We start from the raw sequence: 19,916 nt of genomic DNA on the forward strand, positions 1-19,916 counted from the left end.
TGGGATAGAGTGACAGTAATAAATTTGGGAAGAGGGATGGTGCCATATTACAAAAGGCCTTTAAGACATGGTTTAAGGAATTTGTGCTATTCTGAAGGCAGGGCAGGGTGCAGGGAAGTTCAGAGAAGAGTTGGCTGTGGAAAATGACCCAATCAGACTTGTATTTTTGGAAGAGAACCTTGGAAACAGTATGGGGGAATCTAGTATGGAGGAGAGGCTAGAAAGAAGACACTAGTTGGGAGACTGTTGTAGTAGTACACTGAAAGATTGTGTGGACCCATTGCTCATCCTCAGGACCGTAAAGGCAGACTTTAAATCATCTCAACAAATGTATAATTCTGTATAGCATCCCTTGAAGGTGTGTGTATGTGTATAAGTGTGTGTGTTTAGTGAGATGTTCTTGTGCTATATATTTTTATATGATGTATACTTTTATTTTTGTAACTTTCAAGTTAGTTTTACACAATAACTTGCTGTTCTTGGTGAAATGTTTTAGGTTCAAGGGTTCTCATTTTTAGCCAGATGACTCGCTTGCTGGACATTTTGGAGGATTATTGTATGTGGCGTGGTTATGAGTATTGCCGACTGGATGGACAAACCCCACATGAAGAAAGAGAGGTGAGAATGAGGAAATAAAATAAGACTTCAAAATTTAGAGTTCAATTAAGCCATGTTTTCATCACTAGGTAGCGTTGAACTTTGGCCTTTTCTTTAGCTAGGTGCATTGAATTTCTCACTGCCACTCCTCTCTCTCTGAGATTTTCAATTTGGCTTCCATTACACTGACTCTTGACCAATCATTCTTTCCAAGGTCTTCCAAGACATTCTTACTTATCTAAAGGATACTACACTATTGCATCCTTACCTCCTCTAACCACTGCTGTCTCTGACCTTTTGATTACTGTTTCTCAGCTAACTCTTTGACCTCTGGTTTTATGTCATTTTCTTTTCTTGATTTGCGTCCTACAGTAGACCCTCACCATTCGTGGAGTTTTACATTGAGATTTTTCCACTTTATAAGCAACCCTAAAGACTCATGAAACATAGTAATTTGTAAAGGGAATAATCTCAATCTGCTAGAGATTTTATAAAACTGAAATGGGATTACATAGATAGAGGTGCTGAGCACGCATTTGGATCTTGGAATACCAAAAGTTTGGTGTGTGGAAAAGAGTCACTTAACTAGTGATAACTCATGAGGAAGCCTACCTGGCACCCAGCATTTTTCTCAAATTTGAAAATTCTTATAGATCTTAGATTATTGCTCACGAATGTCATGGGTCTAATGTATTTTAAACCTTTTAAAGCACTTTTTGGGGAGGGCTTTGCTAATTTATCTTCTCTTTTCTGTGATCCTTCAGGACTCTGTCTTTGGCCTCTGTTTTAAGTCTGTACTCATGCTCTGGGCAAAGATCGTGATTTCATGGTATAGTGGAAAATGCATTGAACTTGGTTTCAGAAGACCTGAATTTTAGCACCAACTCCACCACTTTGTAGTGTGTGCAAGCCATTTAATTCTCTGAGCCTCAGTATCTTTAACTGTATTATAAGGGTAATATTAATACCTAGGCTTCTTTTCTCTGACAACGTTGTGATGACCATTGGATATAATAGGTATGAATGCAGTTTTTAAATTGTGTAGTGCAATTTATACCGCATGTCATGAAATTGCACATAGTCCTTTTTACATCGCAGTTTTGGGGCCCCTTCTCAGGCCACAAAAGATTCAGCTGTGGCCCTCTCCTTGCATAGCTGCAGTGGGCCCTCTATCTCTTTTGTGCCTGATCAAAGCCTGGCTAGAGCATAGGATAGTGTCCACAGCAGGCACACAGGCCCTTTTCATATTAAAGGTTTACCTGCTACCCACTCTGAGGAAACACTTGCGTTAACATTTACAACAGTGGGACATTTTGAAGCTTACACTGTCCCCTGCTCTATAGTATTTTAGTCTTTCTGAAATGGTGACTTGAAGCTTTATTGGGCTTTTGCTGATTTATTCCTGAGAATGGGTTTCTCCAAATCTACTTTAAGCATAGGCCATATAGTACCATTCAGGATGACCCTTCTTCCTGGATCAAAGATGATACTAAGGCAGAAGGGGAGGTGTTTTCTGACTTCAACTAGCCAGTTTGCATTTCTGAGTGATCCCTCTGCTCATAAACAATGTAGATGTTACCTAATTATCCCCAAATTCTTTGGTTTTCTGAAAATTTCAAATACCGTTCTCCTTTCAGAGGCTTTGAATTGCATGTATTGACTTGAGCTACAACCAAGTTGGAGCTGTTCATCTTTGTTTTGCAAATGCCCTGCTTTCCCATTATGTTGTTGTCCACCCAATCATTTCAATCATTTCTTATTATTTTCCCAATAAGAAGGGGAAGACCATATTTGATTCCTTGCTTTAATCGTTTCCCAGCTGTTAGCAAACACTCTCAATGGCTCACAGATTTTCCCTTTCTCCATTGCTACGGTGAAATTCAGCTAAGTCTTGGGTCATCCTCTGACTTAGTGCCTGTAACTTTCACTGAATTGGCATCCTCACTTATATAGGGACAGGGACTGACATTTGTCAAGCAACTACCATAAGCTAGGCAACTTATAGTCCCAGCTGAATTCTTCCAGCAGCCCAGTAAAGTATTGGTAGAATTTTCTCTACTTGAAACTGTGTCTCAGAGGTTAAATGCTTGCTCAGATCCACATATGTAATAAATGGTAGAGTTATGATTCACGCCCAGGTTTTTGCTATTTCCTCTACACCAAGCTGCCTCTCACTACACCATGCTGCTTTCTATACTGCCCCTCTACATGCTATACTGACTGGCAGCCAGCGGGAGTCACCTTTTCTGCCTGCAACTTTTGACCATGCCATTCCATTCATGCAAAATGTAACTTTCTGTATTTTCTGATTATAACAGTAATAGTCGATTGCTGAAGGAAATTTGGAAAATAAAGAAAAGTATTTCTGGCCAATCTTTTAATGTATATATTAATGTATATAAATGTAAGCATACATATAAAATATACATTAAAAGATTATAATTGATATACTATATACACTATATATTAAGTTCAGTATCCTGATACGTTTTCCTCAACATCAAATTGTACTTTCCTATATCAGTAAGAAAATCATTGTAAAAATAATTTTAGTGTCATATTTCATCTTATGGATGTACTAGAAATGATTTATCCCCCTATTGTTGATCAATTAGGTTGTTTCCAATTTTTTACTATTATAAGTAATGGTAAAGTGAAAGTCCTTATACATAAATCATTGTGCACATCTCTGATTATTTCCTTAGGATAAATTCCTAGAAGTGGAATTACTGGGTCAAAGGGTATGAACATTTTTAAGACTCTTGATGCATATTGCCAAATTGCTTTCCAGAAAGGTTGTACCAATTTACACTCCCAGCAGCAATGTATGAGAGTGCCCGTCTCACCGCCCCCCTCGTCAACATTGAGTATTATCATTTTTTTAATCTTCAAAAAATGGTATTATGTTTTAATTTCTATTTCTTTGATTACTAGTGGATGGAACATTATTCTTGTGTTTATTAGCCATTTGTGTTTGCTCTTCTGCGTATTGTTTGATTTTATTTTTTGCTCATCTTTCTTTTGGGGTCTTAGTGTGTTTTTTTTCTAGTTAATTTGTATGAGATCTTTATATAGTAAGGATATTAACATCCCATTAATTTTTAAGACTCTTTACTAAATATCCCTCAATTACCTTCCTGATTTTCCTCATTACTTCTCTGTTTGCCCCCTTTCACCATATGGAAATAAATCTACTTACCTTCCCCTATATCTGTTGCTCTCATTCCCATTTCTAAAACTTTTTCTCTCTTGGTTGGTCTCCTAAACTATTCCTTCCTTATTAATCCCTTCATAAACTAATGGGAATGAAGTTGAGATATCTGACATTTTGCCCCCTAGATATATGTCAGCTCTCTCTCAAAAGATTTTCACTACTATCATTTTAAAATAATTCAAATGATTTATTACTTGCTTAGTTAAATTTGTTTATATGATTGTTCTAAGTTTGTCTCTATTGATGTAAGCTTATAAAGATTAGGAACTTTATGCAATATATTTTCTACAGCAATTCACACAGTACAGTATATAGATAGGTAAATGTTTAAATATTTTAGAAGGTGGAAGAATATTATGAAGTGGGGTTTTGAGTCTGCATGTTAAAATGTTTATTTTTTAAGGGCTCTGGTAATATAACTCGATTTTTCTCTCTTTTTCTTCCATCTGTGTCAATTTTAAAAAGGAAGCAATAGAGGCCTTTAATGCTCCTAATAGCAGCAAATTCATCTTTATGCTGAGTACCAGGGCTGGAGGTCTTGGAATTAACTTGGCCAGTGCCGATGTGGTTATACTGTATGATTCAGACTGGAATCCACAGGTTGATCTGCAAGCTATGGTTAGTGATCTTTAATGATATCAGGAATTTATCTTTGTTAGGAATACTGTTGTTATTTATATAGCAGAAAGGCAATTTATGAGAAAAGGGTAACAATTTTAGGGAGGTTTTGTAGATGTTAAAGTAGATTATCCTGGAAAACAAACAGTTTTGCCATTGTTGTGCTAATTGCAAAAACAAAGGAAATGAAAACAAACATACCCCAAGTCCAACTATAGCATTTGTGTGTCAATTTTGGCTTTTATCATAAAACAGAAATGTCATTTTTCTGCACTTCTAAACATTGAAGAAGACACATGAATGTTTTAATGAAGAGGATTAAAAAGTCTCTTAATATTATTCTGCTTAATAATTAAATATATTAAAATCCGTAGTACTGAAATTGGAAGAGGTGGGATTTTAACTTTTGTAATAAAATATTTGAGGCAAAAAGGTAAGAAGGTAGCAAACGAAAATATTCCAGGGAAACATTTGCTTCCTAAGGACAGTATCAGAAACTATTCTACCATTAAAAAATTTTTTTTCCAGCCCAGCCAGCATGGCTCAGTGGTTGAGCATTGACCCATGAACCAGGAGGTCAGGGTTTGATTCCAGTCAGGACACATGCCCGGGTTGTGGGCTCCATTCCCAGTAGGGGGCATGCAGGAGGCAGCCGATTGATGTTTCTCTCTCGTCATTGATGTTTCTCTCTCTCTCTCTCCCTCTCCCTCCCTCTCTCTGAAATCAGTAAAAACACATTAAAAAAAAACTTTTTCAGGGAGCTATTTCTCTTACCTTTCATCATAGTGTCATTTATTGAACTATAGATACAACTTTTGTCAGTGTGGCACATTTTAAGATAAAGAAATGTAATTTCAGAAGTAAAAAGATTCAAAAGAGCTATTCTTTCAAAATCCCAAGAAGTTATGGGACAACTGACTGTCTTTGGAAGTCATATGTCACTGAGGCATAGCTTAGAAGTCCTTCATTTTCTTATATAATAGAGAATTGAGAAATATATTGACCATTGGGACATTTTAAAATCAACCTGCTTTGGCATAATTATTATTTTAGCATGCTACCAAGCTACCTGTTGAATGTGACTAAGTAGGAGTAAGTCCGAGAAAGTTACAGTGTTACTGAACTGGAAAACTTATTGATGCTAACCTTTATTTCCATAAAATTGTTAGAGTATAGCTGTTTCACAATTTACTTATTTGAGTTTGAATTTTAAAATATGGGTAGGGCCCTAGCTGGTTTTGCTCAGTGGTTAGAGCGTCAGCCTGCGGACCAACAGGTCCCAGGTTTGATTCTGGTCAAGGACACGTACCTCGGTTGCAGGCTCAATCCCCGGCCCCGGTTGGGGCGCATGTGGGAGGCAACCAATGGATGTGTCTCACATCAATCTTTCTCTCTCTCCCCCTTCCACTCTCTGAAAAAATAAAATAAAATAATAAAATAAAATAAAATAAAATCTTTAAAATATGTGTAGGGATGTTGCGTTCTCTTTCAGTATTCTGTGTTGAAGGTGTTACTGGGCTCTAGTATTTTTCTATTTAGTACAAGGGCTGTTTTGAACCTTGTTACTTTGATATTTTTTTTTCTCCCTTCACCTATTTGCTCTAGCAGCATCTGTGTTTTCAAAAACACTACCCCTAGATGTTTTTATATTATCAGAACTTGCCACCTGTCACCTTTACCAACTATAAGCCATAGGACCAATTCTAGACCAATATGTAGTAAGGATATTAGTATCCCATTAATTTTTATGACTCCCTACTGCAGATTCCTGAATTGCCTCAGCAAGCAGAAGGAACTGTTGATGATGAGATAAAGCTGACTTTTGCTACCATAGCAACCCTTAACTACTTTGTTCCTCACTTACAAAAGTTCTTGCTCGTGCAGAAGATGTTTGGATTTAGTGGCTTAAAGTTATTTAGTAGCTTAATCAAAAAGCTTTCAGCTCACCCTAGTTCTTATGTTTAAAAAAAAATTAATATAGTTGACATACACTATCAGTCTCAGGTATACAACATAGTGATTCAACATTTATATACCTTACGAAGTGATCACCATGATAAGTCTACAAAGCTGTAATGATGACTATATTATCTATGCTATACATTATACTCTCATGATTTATGTTATAACTGGAAGTTTGTACCTCTGAATCCCCTTCATCTTTCCCCCTCCCCAATCAACCATTAGTTTGTTCTCTATATCTATGAGCCTATTTCTGTTTTATTTGTTTGTTTTGTTTTTTAGATTTCATGTATAAGTGAAATCATACAGATGTCTTTCTCTGTCCAACTCATTTCATTTAGCAAAATACCCTCTAAGTCCTTCTGTGTTGTCACAAGTGGCAAGAGTTCATTTTTTATGGCTGAGTAATATTTCATTGAATATATATACCACATCTTCTTTATCCATTCATCTATTGATGGGCACTTGGGTTGCTTTCATATCTTGGCTATTTTAAATAATGCTGCAGTGAACATAGGGGTCCATATTTCTTTTCTAATTAGTGTTTTTGTTTTCTTTGGATAAATACCCAGAAGTGGAATTGCTAGGTCATATGGTAGGGATTTGCCTGTTTTCCTTCTGGAAAATTTCCATTAATGGTACGATAGACTATTTGCGGATTTCTTTGTTTCCAGGGGTCTCTAGATATACTTTTTTTTTTTAAATTGTAGTTTACTTTAAACATTGTTTTGTATTAGTTTGAGGTGTACAGCACAGTGGTTGGACAATCATAGTTTACAAAGTGTTCCCCCTGATATTTCCAGTACCCGCCTGGCATCCTACATAGTTATCACAATATTATTGACTATATTCCCTGTGCTGTACTTTACAGCCCCATGACTATTTTGCAACCACCAATCTGTACTTCTCAGTCCCTTCATAGTCATCATCCTTTCCCCAAAAGTGGTAGGTATAGTTATCAGGAACTAATTTTAGTTTCAGAATTTTATAGTGTATCGTGGCTGTACTACACTTTATTCAGAATACCCAATATCTTATAATAGATTTTTTTTAACTAGGATCGAGCACATCGTATTGGTCAGAAGAAGCCAGTACGTGTGTTCCGTCTCATCACCGACAACACTGTTGAAGAAAGGATTGTAGAAAGAGCTGAGATAAAACTGAGACTTGACTCAATTGTTATACAACAAGGTATTTATGTGTATAAACTTGATTAGGTGCTTTTATTTTCAAGAACACATGCAACTTTCTTCAAAGGAGATTACTTTTAATGAAAGTTGACCAAAATTCGCAAATTTAGTGAGAGAAAAGATGTCCTTTTTTAAAACAAAATACAAACTTAAATCTTAAGTGAAAGCCTTGCATTCACTATAAGCTAATTAAACATCACTAGTTTATAGCTGAATGCCAATGGTATGTCTTTTGAAGTACCTGAAGTACCTGATATTATTTAGCAGACAAAATGTCTAGTTACAAAATTTTAGCCCAGCCGGCATGGCTCTGTGGTTGAGCTTTGACCTAGGAGATCTCAGTATGATTCTCAATCAGGGCACATGCCTCCAGTGAGGAGTGTGCAGGAGGCAGCCAGTCAATGACTCTCTCTCATCATTGATGTTTCTCTCTCTTTCCTTTTCTCTTCCTCTCTCTGAAATCAATAAAAATATTTTTTTAAATATATGTATATATTTACTTACTAAAAAATATTAAAAATTTTTTAAAACATGTACTCGAGGGTGCCTTTCCATACAGAGAAATTTGATTGAAAAATCAAAGTTTGTACTTGAAAAAAATGTTTCTGTCCTTCTGAGTTTTAACTGAATTTTACAGAAGGAAATTCATACTGAAAGAGAAGGTATGATAGAAGAAAAATTTGTAGGGCTGTTCATTAAAAAGTAACTTTAAAGCTCACTGATTTTTTGTTCTCATAAAGCTTTACTTATGCATAAATGTAGTAGTGTCTTATTAGGACTATTATGCCATGCTTTCCCTGGAATATAATAGAATATATACAACTTTTATTTTACTATTAGGAAGACTCATTGACCAGCAGTCTAACAAGCTGGCAAAAGAGGAAATGTTGCAAATGATACGTCATGGGGCCACTCATGTTTTTGCTTCTAAAGAAAGTGAGCTGACAGATGAAGACATTACAACTCTTCTGGAAAGAGGGGAAAAGAAGGTTAGTTAAAATGGCATTTTGTTTTAATGACGAATTGTTTTGAAATCAACATACTTCAAGCATGCTTTTTGTATTTGCGCTGTTTCAAATGCACTTTGTCAACCTCATGCTTCAAAAGACTCATGTTCTAACAATTTGTAGATTTATATCCTGGGGTGGTTTAGGTTTCTTTAATTTTTGGTGAGAAAGACTAAGAACTAGAGTTTAATATTGATTCACCTTACACCACATGCTTATTGAAAATAATGGTGATATAAAAACCCAATAAGTTTTGTATTTAATCACATGCATCAGGACCGTCTTTTTTGCACTGGATTAAAATTGCTGCTAAATTTTGTTAACTGAAAATCTTTTGTAAACATTTCATGAAATATTAAAGCATTATTTGTTAAGGTATAATAAGCTGTTTCAGAATATTGTGGCTTTGTGTTGAATTTACTTTTGTCACATTATTTTGGATAATTTCAAACATAATCAAAAGTAGACAGATCCAGCCATGCTGTCGCAAAAGGTAAGATTTCCTTCACTTTTTACGACTGAGTAGTATTCCATTGTATAAATGTACCACAGCTTTATGCTAAGAGAAATAAGCCAGTCAGAGAAAGACAAGTACCATATAATTTCACTTATATGTAGAATCTAATGAACAAAATAAACTAACAAACAAAATAGAACAGACTAGATACAGAGAACAGACTGACAGCTCTCAGAGGGGAGGGGTGAAAAAGGTGAGGGGATTAAGCAAAGCAAAAAAATACCTCATAGAAAGACAACAGTGTGGTGATGACCAGAGGGAAGGGGGGTGGGGGAGGTAGGAGAGGGTAAAGGGGGATAAATGGTGATGGAAAGAGACTTGACTTGGGGTAGTGACCACACAGTACAATATACAGGTGATGTGTTATAGAATTGTACATCTGATACCTATATAATTTTATTAACCAGTGTCACCCCAATAAATTTAATAAATAAAAAAATAAAAACGGAATTATTTAAAAAATAAAATGTAAGGACTCTTTCCAAAAACATAATAAGTATAGTATTGTACCACCTGAAAAACCCCAATAATTCTTTAATAATAGCAAATATCCACTTAGTATTCAAATTTCCAATTGTTTATAAGTAGCTATACTTTTTTAAAAACAGTTTTCTTCGATTTGAATGTGCATAAGTCCTGCACATTGCCATTAGCCGATACATCATCTGTATTTTTTTAAATCTGTAGTTGTCCCTCCATTTATGTATTATTTTCCTTGTAATTTATTTGGTGTAGAAACTGGGTTATTTCTCTTTTGAGTTGCTCACAGTTTGGATTTTGCTGATTCCATCCCCATGGGGTATTTTTCCATGTTCACTTATTTACTATGTTTCCTGTAAATTGGGAGAATTTACTTTTCAGGCCATTTTTTTGGTTTCTGAAGTCATATATATATATATTTACATTATATCTCCAGGACTTACTTATTTTGTAACTGACCCCCTCTGGCAACCACCAATGTGTTCTCTGTATCTGTGAGGTTTTTTGGTTGTTTTTTTTTTTAGATTCCACATGTCAGTGAAATCATATGGTATTTGTCTTTCTCTGTCTGACTTATTTCACTTAGCACAATGCCCTCAAGGTGCATCCAAGTGTTGCAAATGGCAGAATTTCTTTCTTTTTTATGGCTGAATAATATTCCATTGCATACATATATATCACATATTTTTTATCCATTCATCATCAATGGACACTTAGGTTGTTTCCATGTCTTGAGTATTGTAAATAATGCTGCATTGAACATGAGGGATACAGATATCTTTTCAAGTTATTGTCTTTGCTTCAGATAAGTACCCAGAAATGGGATTGCTGGATAATATGCTTGTGTTATTTTTAATTTTTTGAGGAACCTCCACACTGTTTTCCACAGTGACTGCACCAATTGACATTCCCACCAGCAGTGCATGCGGGTCCCCTTTTCTCCACAAGTATTTTCTGCCAATACTTGTTGTTTGTTGATTTATTGATGGTGGCCATTCTGAAAGGTGTGAGGTGATATCTCACTGTGGTTTTAATTTGCGTTTCCCTGATGATTAGTGATGCCGAACATCTTTTTATGTATCTGAGGTATTATCTTGAATTTTGAGCAATTTTGTGTTAGTATGCCAAATGTATTGTTTAATCCAAGTTTTCCTTTATTTTAGTATTAGTTATTTGTCCCGTTAAAATTATGCAGTAGACACCATAATATGGCTGTCTTTATTTATTTATTTATTTTTAATATATCTATATTGATTTCAGAGAGAGGAAAGGAGAGGGAGCGACAGAGAAACATCAATGATAAGAGAATCATTGATTGAGCCCACAACCGGGGCATGTGCCCTGACTGGGAATCGAACCCCGATCGCCTGGATCCTAGGTCGATGCTCAACTGCTGAGCCACGCCCGGCCGGGCATATGGCTGTCTTTAATGATAAAAGATTTTAAAGAACACTTAATTGAAGAATACTTTCAAAGAACCATTTAAGCATTTAAAATACTTGGGGCAAGTTAAATTTATATTCAAATTTGATGCTAGTGTTGCATCCTTACCTTGTAAGTTAACAGATTGGGTATTTCATGTCAAAACCTGCGTTTTTAGAAAGATAGAGTATACTCAGATATTTATAAGTAATTCAGTGATAATTTTCTAATTTGAATGCATTCAAATTTAGACTGCAGAGATGAATGAACGCTTGCAGAAAATGGGAGAGTCTTCTCTGAGAAATTTTAGAATGGACACTGAACAAAGTTTGTACAAGTTTGAAGGAGAAGATTATAGAGAAAAACAGAAGGTAACTTTTTATTCTCAACCCTTAGACTCTCAAATTATCATTTCTCCCCATAACAGTTATAAAAATCACTGGCACTTACCTATCACAGTACTCTGCTGTACAGTGAAATTTGATGTAGACCCAAAGATCTCACACAGGGACTATCTTTAATGTATTTTGCTGGTTTTTTATTATTACCATTATTGTCATCATCATTTTGCTGCTGTTACTATGACGACTACTTTTGTTTTTGAGAAGCCCTGTAGGAGTGCAGTTGAGTTCCTGGATTCTGAAGCTGAAATTGCAACTCTATCACTAAGTGAATTGGGTACCCGGTTTTCTCATCTGTTAAACGGAGATTGTAGTAATTACATCCTAGAGTGATTCTGAGGTTAAATGAGTTAATATTCATAAAGTAATTAGAATAATGTGTGGCACTTAGTATGACACATGTTAGTGATAATATGATTAACACATAGTTACTTACATGATAGAAGGACTTTGTTAAAGGTGATCTCATTTATGAAATAATGCCTTATATTGTACTGACAACAAGAATGCTTTGAAGAAATGAGAGTTTTATTTATTTTGTTTTAATTGAATTGTGGCTGTAAATTTTTTTTTCCGGTTTTGAACATGTTTAATTTTGTCTGTTATACATAAAATCAATATTGTTACTTTTTAAAACTTTTTATTTTGAAATGACTTTAGACTTTATTACACAAAATAGTGCACAGTTCACATATATCCTTCACTCAGCTTTCCCTAATGTTAACAACTTACGTAATTATAGTATGGTGATCAAATCCAGGACATTAACACGTTTTCCCTTAATGTCCTTTCCCTGTTTCAGGGGACATGGTCCAGGATCCCACATTGCAATTTTTAAAATCAGAGCTTTATTTTGTAACTACCAATATATACTTCTCAATTCCTCTACTTTTTTCACTCAGCACCCCCATCCCCTCCGTTCTGGCGACCATCAGTCTGTTCTCTGTATCTGTGAGTCTGTTTCTGTTTTGTGTGTTTGTTTTGTTCTTTAGATTCTACATATAAGTGAAGTCATTGGGTATTTGTCTTTCTTTGTCTGACTTATTTCACTCAGCATAATACCCTTTAGGTCATGGGGATGTAAAGTACAGCATAGGAAGCACAGCCAATAACATTGTAATAGCTATGTATGGTGCCAGGTGGGTACTGGAAATATCAGGTTGGGGCAAAAGTAGGTTTACAGTTGTTCATATGGAAAAATAATGCAATAATAAACAATAATACAAGCATAAACTCTGTTTTGTGTATTCACAACTGTAAACCTACTTTATCCCACCCTGTATTCATTTATTACTAACCAGGTTGTGCAAATTCTTCTCAGTGACTAAGGAAGAACCAAGTTTTAAGCTTACTTTACAAAAAGGAAGCCATCCTTGCACCTAAACTTGGTATACAGGGCAAGATTTTGGCCCTTGGGATGCATAATTGTGACTTACAGAAAAGCAAGTTTCGATTCTTCCAAAGGGCGTTGGCTCCCTCGTGCTTCTGCAGCCTTGATGCGCTTGATTTTTTATAAACCAGCCTGGAGTAACTAAACTCCTCATTCTTGTTTGTTGTGTGTAGGTCGGGATGGTGGAATGGATCGAACCTCCTAAACGAGAACGCAAAGCCAACTACGCAGTGGACGCCTACTTTAGAGAGGCTCTACGCGTCAGCGAGCCCAAGGTTCCAAAGGTAAAATGTCTGTGTCCTACAGCAGAATTATTTTGTAACATGGTCTCTGAATCCAATTTATTTATATTGGTGCTAAATCATAGTCCCTGAAATATAACAATAATACAGAAAAATACTTGATATGGCCCAGCTATATCAATGGATTTCATTGTATTTATGTTTTTATATATAAAACAAATAGTAAAAGTTAAGTATGTTTACTCTATGTACTGAAATATATATGTACACACACACACACACACACACACACATATAAAATCATGCATTTTCCTCCCCACAGGCTCCACGACCTTCAAAACAGCCAAATGTTCAGGATTTCCAGTTTTTCCCACCACGCTTATTTGAGCTCCTGGAGAAGGAAATTCTTTATTATAGGAAGACAATAGGCTATAAGGTAAAACTTAAATGTTTTAGACCAGTGTAATGTAGTCTTTTAAGCTAATATAATCTATTAAGCTAGACTAGAAGGTGTTTCATTTTAATTTGAGAGAATGTAAGAGTAAATCAAAATAGTGGTGTTTTTAAAACCAAAGAGGTTCAACTAGAAGTAAAGCATCAATCTACTGAATCCCCAATAGGATCATCACTACATGAGATGAATGGAGAATTATCCAGCATTTTAAAATCGTTATAACACTATTTTAATAATGCTAATGTCAGAGTGGTTAAAGAGCATGTAGAAAGAACAATAGGCATGTGACTAGTTGGAAGCGAATGTATGATAGATGGTAGGAAGGTTTTATCATTTTCCTTCATATGAACCAGAAATAGTATTTTCGAGTTTATTGCTCAAGGTTGTTGAAAGCTCTGTTGGTGATTAGTAGACTCCGGTCATTTAGGTATTAATGATAGACATGATAGTGAATTATATCACTTAAAATGATCTTTTGGCCTAGCCGGGCATGGCTCAGCGGCTGAGCATCGACCTAGGATCCAGGAGATTGAGGTTGAATTCCCCGTCAGGGCACGTGCCCGGGTTGCAGGCTTGATCCCCAGCAGGGGGCGTGCGGGAGGCAGCCGATCAATGACTCATCACTGATATTTCTCTGTTTCTCTCTCTCTCCCTCCCTCACTCTGAAATCAATAAAGATATATATATATATATTTTAAAAAATGATCTTTTGGAATTCAAAATTCTTATTTATATAGGTAATTAGGAACCCATTTTTATGAGTGAAATTTAATGTTTGTCACACTAAAGCTATCACAGAGAGATTAAGCATACCATGTTATTTCTATATGTTGAAATTAACTTCTTAGTGCACGAAAAGGGATGACCAAAAGTATAATACCAATAGTATAAATGAAATTATAAAAATATTAACACTATTGTAATTTTATAAAATTTTCAGTTTTATGAATTGGAAGCTGTGTTCTAAAATTTATTTTGTGAACCTTTAACACAAGTCAACTATGACCAGCTCTTTTGATTAAATGTGCCTAGAAAAGCTCCATGTATATAAGGTGTTTAGTTAGTTCATTATAGTTTTGAGCTAGAGTGGATCTCTAGTGTGTTTCTACTATTATTGCAGAGTGAAAGTGTTGCCATTTGAAACAGAGTAAAAAAGCTTTGCTTGCTCTTTATGTACCAAAGTTTAAATATATATATATATATATATATATATATATATATATATATAGCAATAAGAGACTTATAATCTGGTTAGGGAAATGTGATTAAATTTGAATGTATTTAACCAACAGGACTGGCTAAAATCCTTCTTAGGAAGTTGTAGAAGAGTACATACAGTAACCGTGGTTGAACATTCAGACCAGGCATAAAACTGTTTCAAAGAAAGTGAAAATGGTAATATGCCAAGAGACACAGGCAAGTTATAGGTATAAAATGTGAAATAAAAATAGTAAAATGAATAAAATAGTTAATACTATTTCATGAGGTAAACAAATATATATTATCCCACTAATGGTTATAAAAATTTTATATTTAGATCATTACTTTTTGTAACTTTTATTGACTGTTATTGGTGAGACTTGAAAGAAAAATTAATTGAAATGTTAGACCTCAGTTCATTTGATTACTAACCACCCTGCGAAATATATTATCACCTCTATATAGTAGGTGAGAAAACTGAAATTTAAAGAGGTTAAATGACTTGTTCAGGGTCATATAGTTAACAGAATTGTCAAGTGTGCTGGTCCCAAACCCAGGTTCTCAGTGTTCAAATGCTATGCTCTTTCTACTCAGACATTCTGGGCTATTTCTGCATGTGACATAAGCCTGCTTCTTTCTGCAGCCCTAAATAAGGACTGTGTTTACAGTGGTGTGACATGTTATTTGGGAGGTGAGCCAAGTGGTAATCAAGAAGCACTAATAAAAAAATCATCTTTGCTGATAGAACTGTTTATGTTCCTTCTTTGGAGACACTGAAATTCTCTTCCCTGCGATAATATAGTGCCCACCACATTCTTACCGTAACTCTGCTTTTAATGTAAGCAGTGCTTTTCGTTCCAGGCAGTTGGTGGTTAAGAGTGAGGTCTCACACTGACTGGTTGGGTGGTGGCCAACTGAAAGGAGATGGAGGAGAAGGAAACCTTAGAAGAGGAAGGAATGAAGGGACAGCTGCAGAGGGTGATTGGAAGGAGGGAGGTGTAAGAAGAGAGGAAAGGAGTGAATTAGGAGAGGGAAGATGCCATGGGATCCATGCCGTGGCCCCTCACAATTATTTTCTCTTCTTTACCTCCCAGAAATAAGTGACAGGACAGGGAGAATGAGTGAGAGGAGGGCTTTTAAAAAAATTTAATACATGTTTATTGAGTACTCCCCTGTGTCAGGGTCTGTGCCAAGCACTGGGGATAAAGCAGTGAGTAAGAGGGACAAGGTCCCTCAGTGCACGGAACTTACATTCTAATAGAGACACACATTGAGCAGATGCCACGGAGTAATGACATTGTCATTTGTGCATTTCAGTGCTTGCAGAGGGTGCTACAAAGGAGCATGATGTGGATATCTAATGGGAACTGCAAGATCATGTAGTGGTCCCTAAGGAAGAGCCATTTACACTGAGATCAGAGAGATGCGCAAGAATTAGCCAAATGCAGTGTGGGAGAGAAAAGCTCAGGTAGTGGAACCACAGCTGCAGAGGTATTGCGGTAGGAAGGAGGATTGCCCCTTCAGAAACTGAAAGAAGGCCAGCGAGGAAGAGAGTGACTTGAGATGCAGCTGGTGAGCAAGTGGAGTTGGATCATGTGGAGCCATTATAGGCATATTAATGAGGTTGAACTTCAGCTTTAGAGCAAAGGAAAACCATTGAGATAATTTTAAGGCAGAAGGGTGGATGGGTGGTTAAATAATAATAGCTACTCATTTAGTCCTTACTTGTGATGCTTACTTTTCTAAGTTCTTGAAAAAGATTAGCTCATTATTCTCATAACAGCCCTAGAACTACATTATTTTATAGATGGGGAAACTGAAGCATAGAGAGGTTGAGTAATTTGCCCTGAATAATTTGTTAAAGGTCCAACAACTTATAAGTAAGTGGTAGAGTATGATCAGATTTACATTTTTAAAAGATCATTCTGGGCAGGAAAAAACAGAGGAAAGAAAAAAAATGCAGTAAACCAGTTGTGCAGATCACAATGTAAACCACTTTAATTTCTTAAAAAATAGGATGTGTTTATTTGGACTGAAAAAAGATCATTCTGGCTGCAACACAGAGAATGATGAGTTTCTCCAGGGAAATCAGCCAGGGGGCTGTTGAAGTGTGAAGATGAGAGAAGATGGTGGTGGCTTGGAGTATGGTGATGGTGGTAGCTTGGAGTGTTCTGGAGGTGGAGGTTGTGGTGGTGGTGGTGGTGGTGGTGGTGGTGGTGGTGGTGGAGGAGGTGATAGAGGTGGTGGTGGAGGTGGAGGTGGTGGAGGTAGTAGAGGAGGTGGAGAAGGTGGTGGTGGTGGAGGAGGTGGAGGAGGAAGGAGAGTGATCCCCTACCACTCTACTCTTAGCCTGTACTTTGTTCAGCCCCATCCTGAATTGCTTCTGTAGTATCTTAAGACTTGCCTTGATCCTCTGTGTGCATCTGTAGCTGAGGATTTAGACAAATAATGCATTCCGAACCTTTTCTGTTTAATTTTTTACCAGACGCTACAGACTTGAGCTAAGGTGGGTGCTTTAATTAGGTGGGTTCAGAGTATAGACAGAAGAGCGTGGAGATCCAGCATCGATTCCCCCCTCATACCTCCAGAATACTCAGCAGAGCCCCAAATGAACAGCAACAGTTGATTATCAGATGAACAGAACCGCTATAGCACAATTACCTGGTATTCCCTACTCACAGTTAGGCTCTCAAAAGTGGACTCCTTCCCCCCTTTCTGCTTAAATGATTGCTTGCCTAAGGGGGAGAGGTGAGGTCTGCAGCTGGGGACACTGGGGCATAGTACCATTTTGTCCATTTTGAGTCCCTCAAGGTCTTATTCCATAGTGATTTGGGGTGAGGCTATTGAGGGGCTCAATAGTTTTGAAGCAGTTGGGAAAGAGCATTTTTCTTGAGGGCCTGCTTATTTGAATTTTTATTTTCTATTTTGTTCTCTCACCCCCCCCCCCCCCATGTTCGGCACAACAAGGTCACAGCAATATTGCTGATAAGATCTGTAGTTACAGAGTTTTGTGTTATTTGAGTCTGGATGAAATACAGGTTTGTTTTGCCCTAACCACTTGGTAGGTAACAGATGTACCAATTCTCCCTGCTGTCTAAGCTTTGACCTTGTTGCAAAGTTAGACATATTCAGAAGCTTCATTGCTCTTGCAGCTTAAGAGGTACTTAATGCATTTAGCTGCTTGTTCACTAAACTCTTTACATTGAAAGAGATGACTTAATTGACATTTCAATTGCCGAATAAATAATCCAGAGTATTTAGAAATTCTGTTGAATCTAATACATGGAGTGAAAGAGTTTTGCCATATTTGAGGCTGAAAAAAGTCATAGAGCTTTCTAACATTTATCCTCAATAAAAAAATCTTTAGGTTTCGGCTGGCATGTCTCAGTGGTTGATCATTGACCCATGAACCAGGAGGTCATGGTTCAATTCCCTGGTGCCAGGGTTTCAGGCTTGAACCCCAGTAGGAGGCGTGCATGAGGCAGCCGATCAGTGACTCTCATCATTGATGTTTCTCTCTCTCTCTCCCTCGCCCTTCCTCTCTCTGAAATCAAGAAAAACATATTTTAAAAAAACCTTTAGGGATGGATATAAACATCTGACAAATGGAGGAAGTTCCATAATCTTTGTGTTTCGGTAACATGGACCACCTGTTTTGCAGTGGTAGAACTAAAATGCAGTGAGCTGATTTCAGGCTACTGCTTCCATTTTGTGTGCTGTCACATTTTATTCAGTATTTCATATTTCTATGAAATGCTTGCTAAAACTCCTCAGAAACAAGACCAAAAAATGTTTTTCACTTCTCCATAGAGCACAGCTCTTAAGTGCAAATACCTTAGGGTCTGAGTAGAAATCCATATAGTAATTGAAATGCATCCTTTTGAAAGATAACCTTTTGTATATTGTGGTTATAGTAAGCGTTGCTGGGGGCCACCAGTAAGAATTACAGTGTGAGCACTTGAGCCCTCTGAGGTATCTGGTTAGTACTATTGGTCTATAATTTTTCTACTTAATTATTATATAGCGCTTTTAAATAACTCCAGGAAGCTTAATGGTAAGAACTCAGGAGGTGAAAAAAAATGAATATCTTTTTAAAATGATGAATATTAAAAAGATTTTTTGTGTGTGTAGGAGGAGATACAGGAATTTAGGAATGTGGAGTTACTTCTAACTCTAAAAAATTTAGCAACTGCGTTTGAGTAATTTCTAGAATTAAAATAGTAAATGTGACATTGATGAAGGCATTCTAAAATTTTGCTGTATTAAAAATCTGACCCGTGGTTGTGGAAGAAGTAGTCTGCAGTGCTTCCTAAAATCTAATGGTATGATATAATACTATGATTTTGTTCTTATTAAAGTTCAAGGGGGAAAGTATCCTCGGGTGAAGATTAAAACAAAAGATATACTACAGTTTGCCTATCCATTCTCTCGTTGATGGACACCTGATCTGTTTTCTGGGTTTTGGCTATTATGAGTAAAGCTGCTGTGAATATTCTCGTAAAAGTCTATAGATTTGTTTCCTTTCTTTGGATAAATAGATAGGAATGAAATTGCTGGTGTTTCTGTAATTTAAAAATTGAACTTAGCTATTGAAAAATTTATTTCTAATCATGCTTACTACTGGACTACATTTCATTTTTCATTTATGCCTCCTTTTTTTCATTCCCATTTGCTACTATCCTAGGCCAGGTGATCATACATCATTTCTAGATAACAATAGTTTAGTTGGTTTTCTTGCCTCTAGTCGCTTCCCTGCTTCATCCAGCACGAAGCTAAAAGGTGAAAACACCATGTTTTGACACTGTACCCCCTTTTTTGTAAAATCTCGAATGGCTTGTTGTTTCCTACTGTGTAGTTGCAAAAGTCTTTCTACATCTGTCTCCACCTGGCTTTGTTTCCTTTTTTAAAAAAATTTTCCCCCTTTTTCCTCCCTTTGATCCCTTCTACCCCGCACCTGCCCCCCCCCCAGGCCTTCCCCACACTATTGTCTGTGTCCTTGGATCATGCATACATGCATATAAGTTCTTTAGTTAATCTCTTGTTTCCTATCCCTTCTCAACATAAATCCTATGTGTTCCTTCCTGTACATTTCTGCCTTCATGTTTTTGCTTGTACTGCTCCCGCCTAGAATATTCGTTCCCTTCTCTCCATCTCCCCCAATCCTTCCAGTTCTTAAGGTACAGCTCAAAACTTCACAGCTAGGCTGTGAGCTCCCTGTGGGC

General features: G+C 36.6%; 1 protein-coding gene across 8 annotated transcripts in view; it reads left to right on the top strand.

The window, feature by feature from the left end:
* SMARCA1 (SNF2 related chromatin remodeling ATPase 1) overlaps nt 1–19,916 on the top strand; it is a 64,508-nt gene that overhangs the window by 21,105 nt on the left and 23,487 nt on the right. For 4 of the 8 annotated variants that reach the window (XM_081124953.1, XM_081124952.1, XM_081124951.1 and 1 more), the window contains exons 12-19: nt 497–618; nt 3,303–3,338; nt 4,277–4,429; nt 7,450–7,582; nt 8,422–8,570; nt 11,259–11,378; nt 12,972–13,082; nt 13,363–13,476. In XM_081124953.1, the coding sequence (XP_080981079.1) occupies nt 497–618; nt 3,303–3,338; nt 4,277–4,429; nt 7,450–7,582; nt 8,422–8,570; nt 11,259–11,378; nt 12,972–13,082; nt 13,363–13,476 (938 nt within the window). The remainder of the gene's footprint in view (nt 1–496; nt 619–3,302; nt 3,339–4,276; nt 4,430–7,449; nt 7,583–8,421; nt 8,571–11,258; nt 11,379–12,971; nt 13,083–13,362; nt 13,477–19,916) is intronic. The other 4 variants (XM_081124956.1, XM_081124954.1, XM_081124955.1 and 1 more) reach the window with 1 other exon arrangement.

Source organism: Miniopterus schreibersii, assembly GCF_964146895.1.
Source record: "Miniopterus schreibersii genome assembly, chromosome: X".
In the NCBI taxonomy this organism is placed as follows: Eukaryota; Metazoa; Chordata; class Mammalia; order Chiroptera; family Miniopteridae; genus Miniopterus; species Miniopterus schreibersii.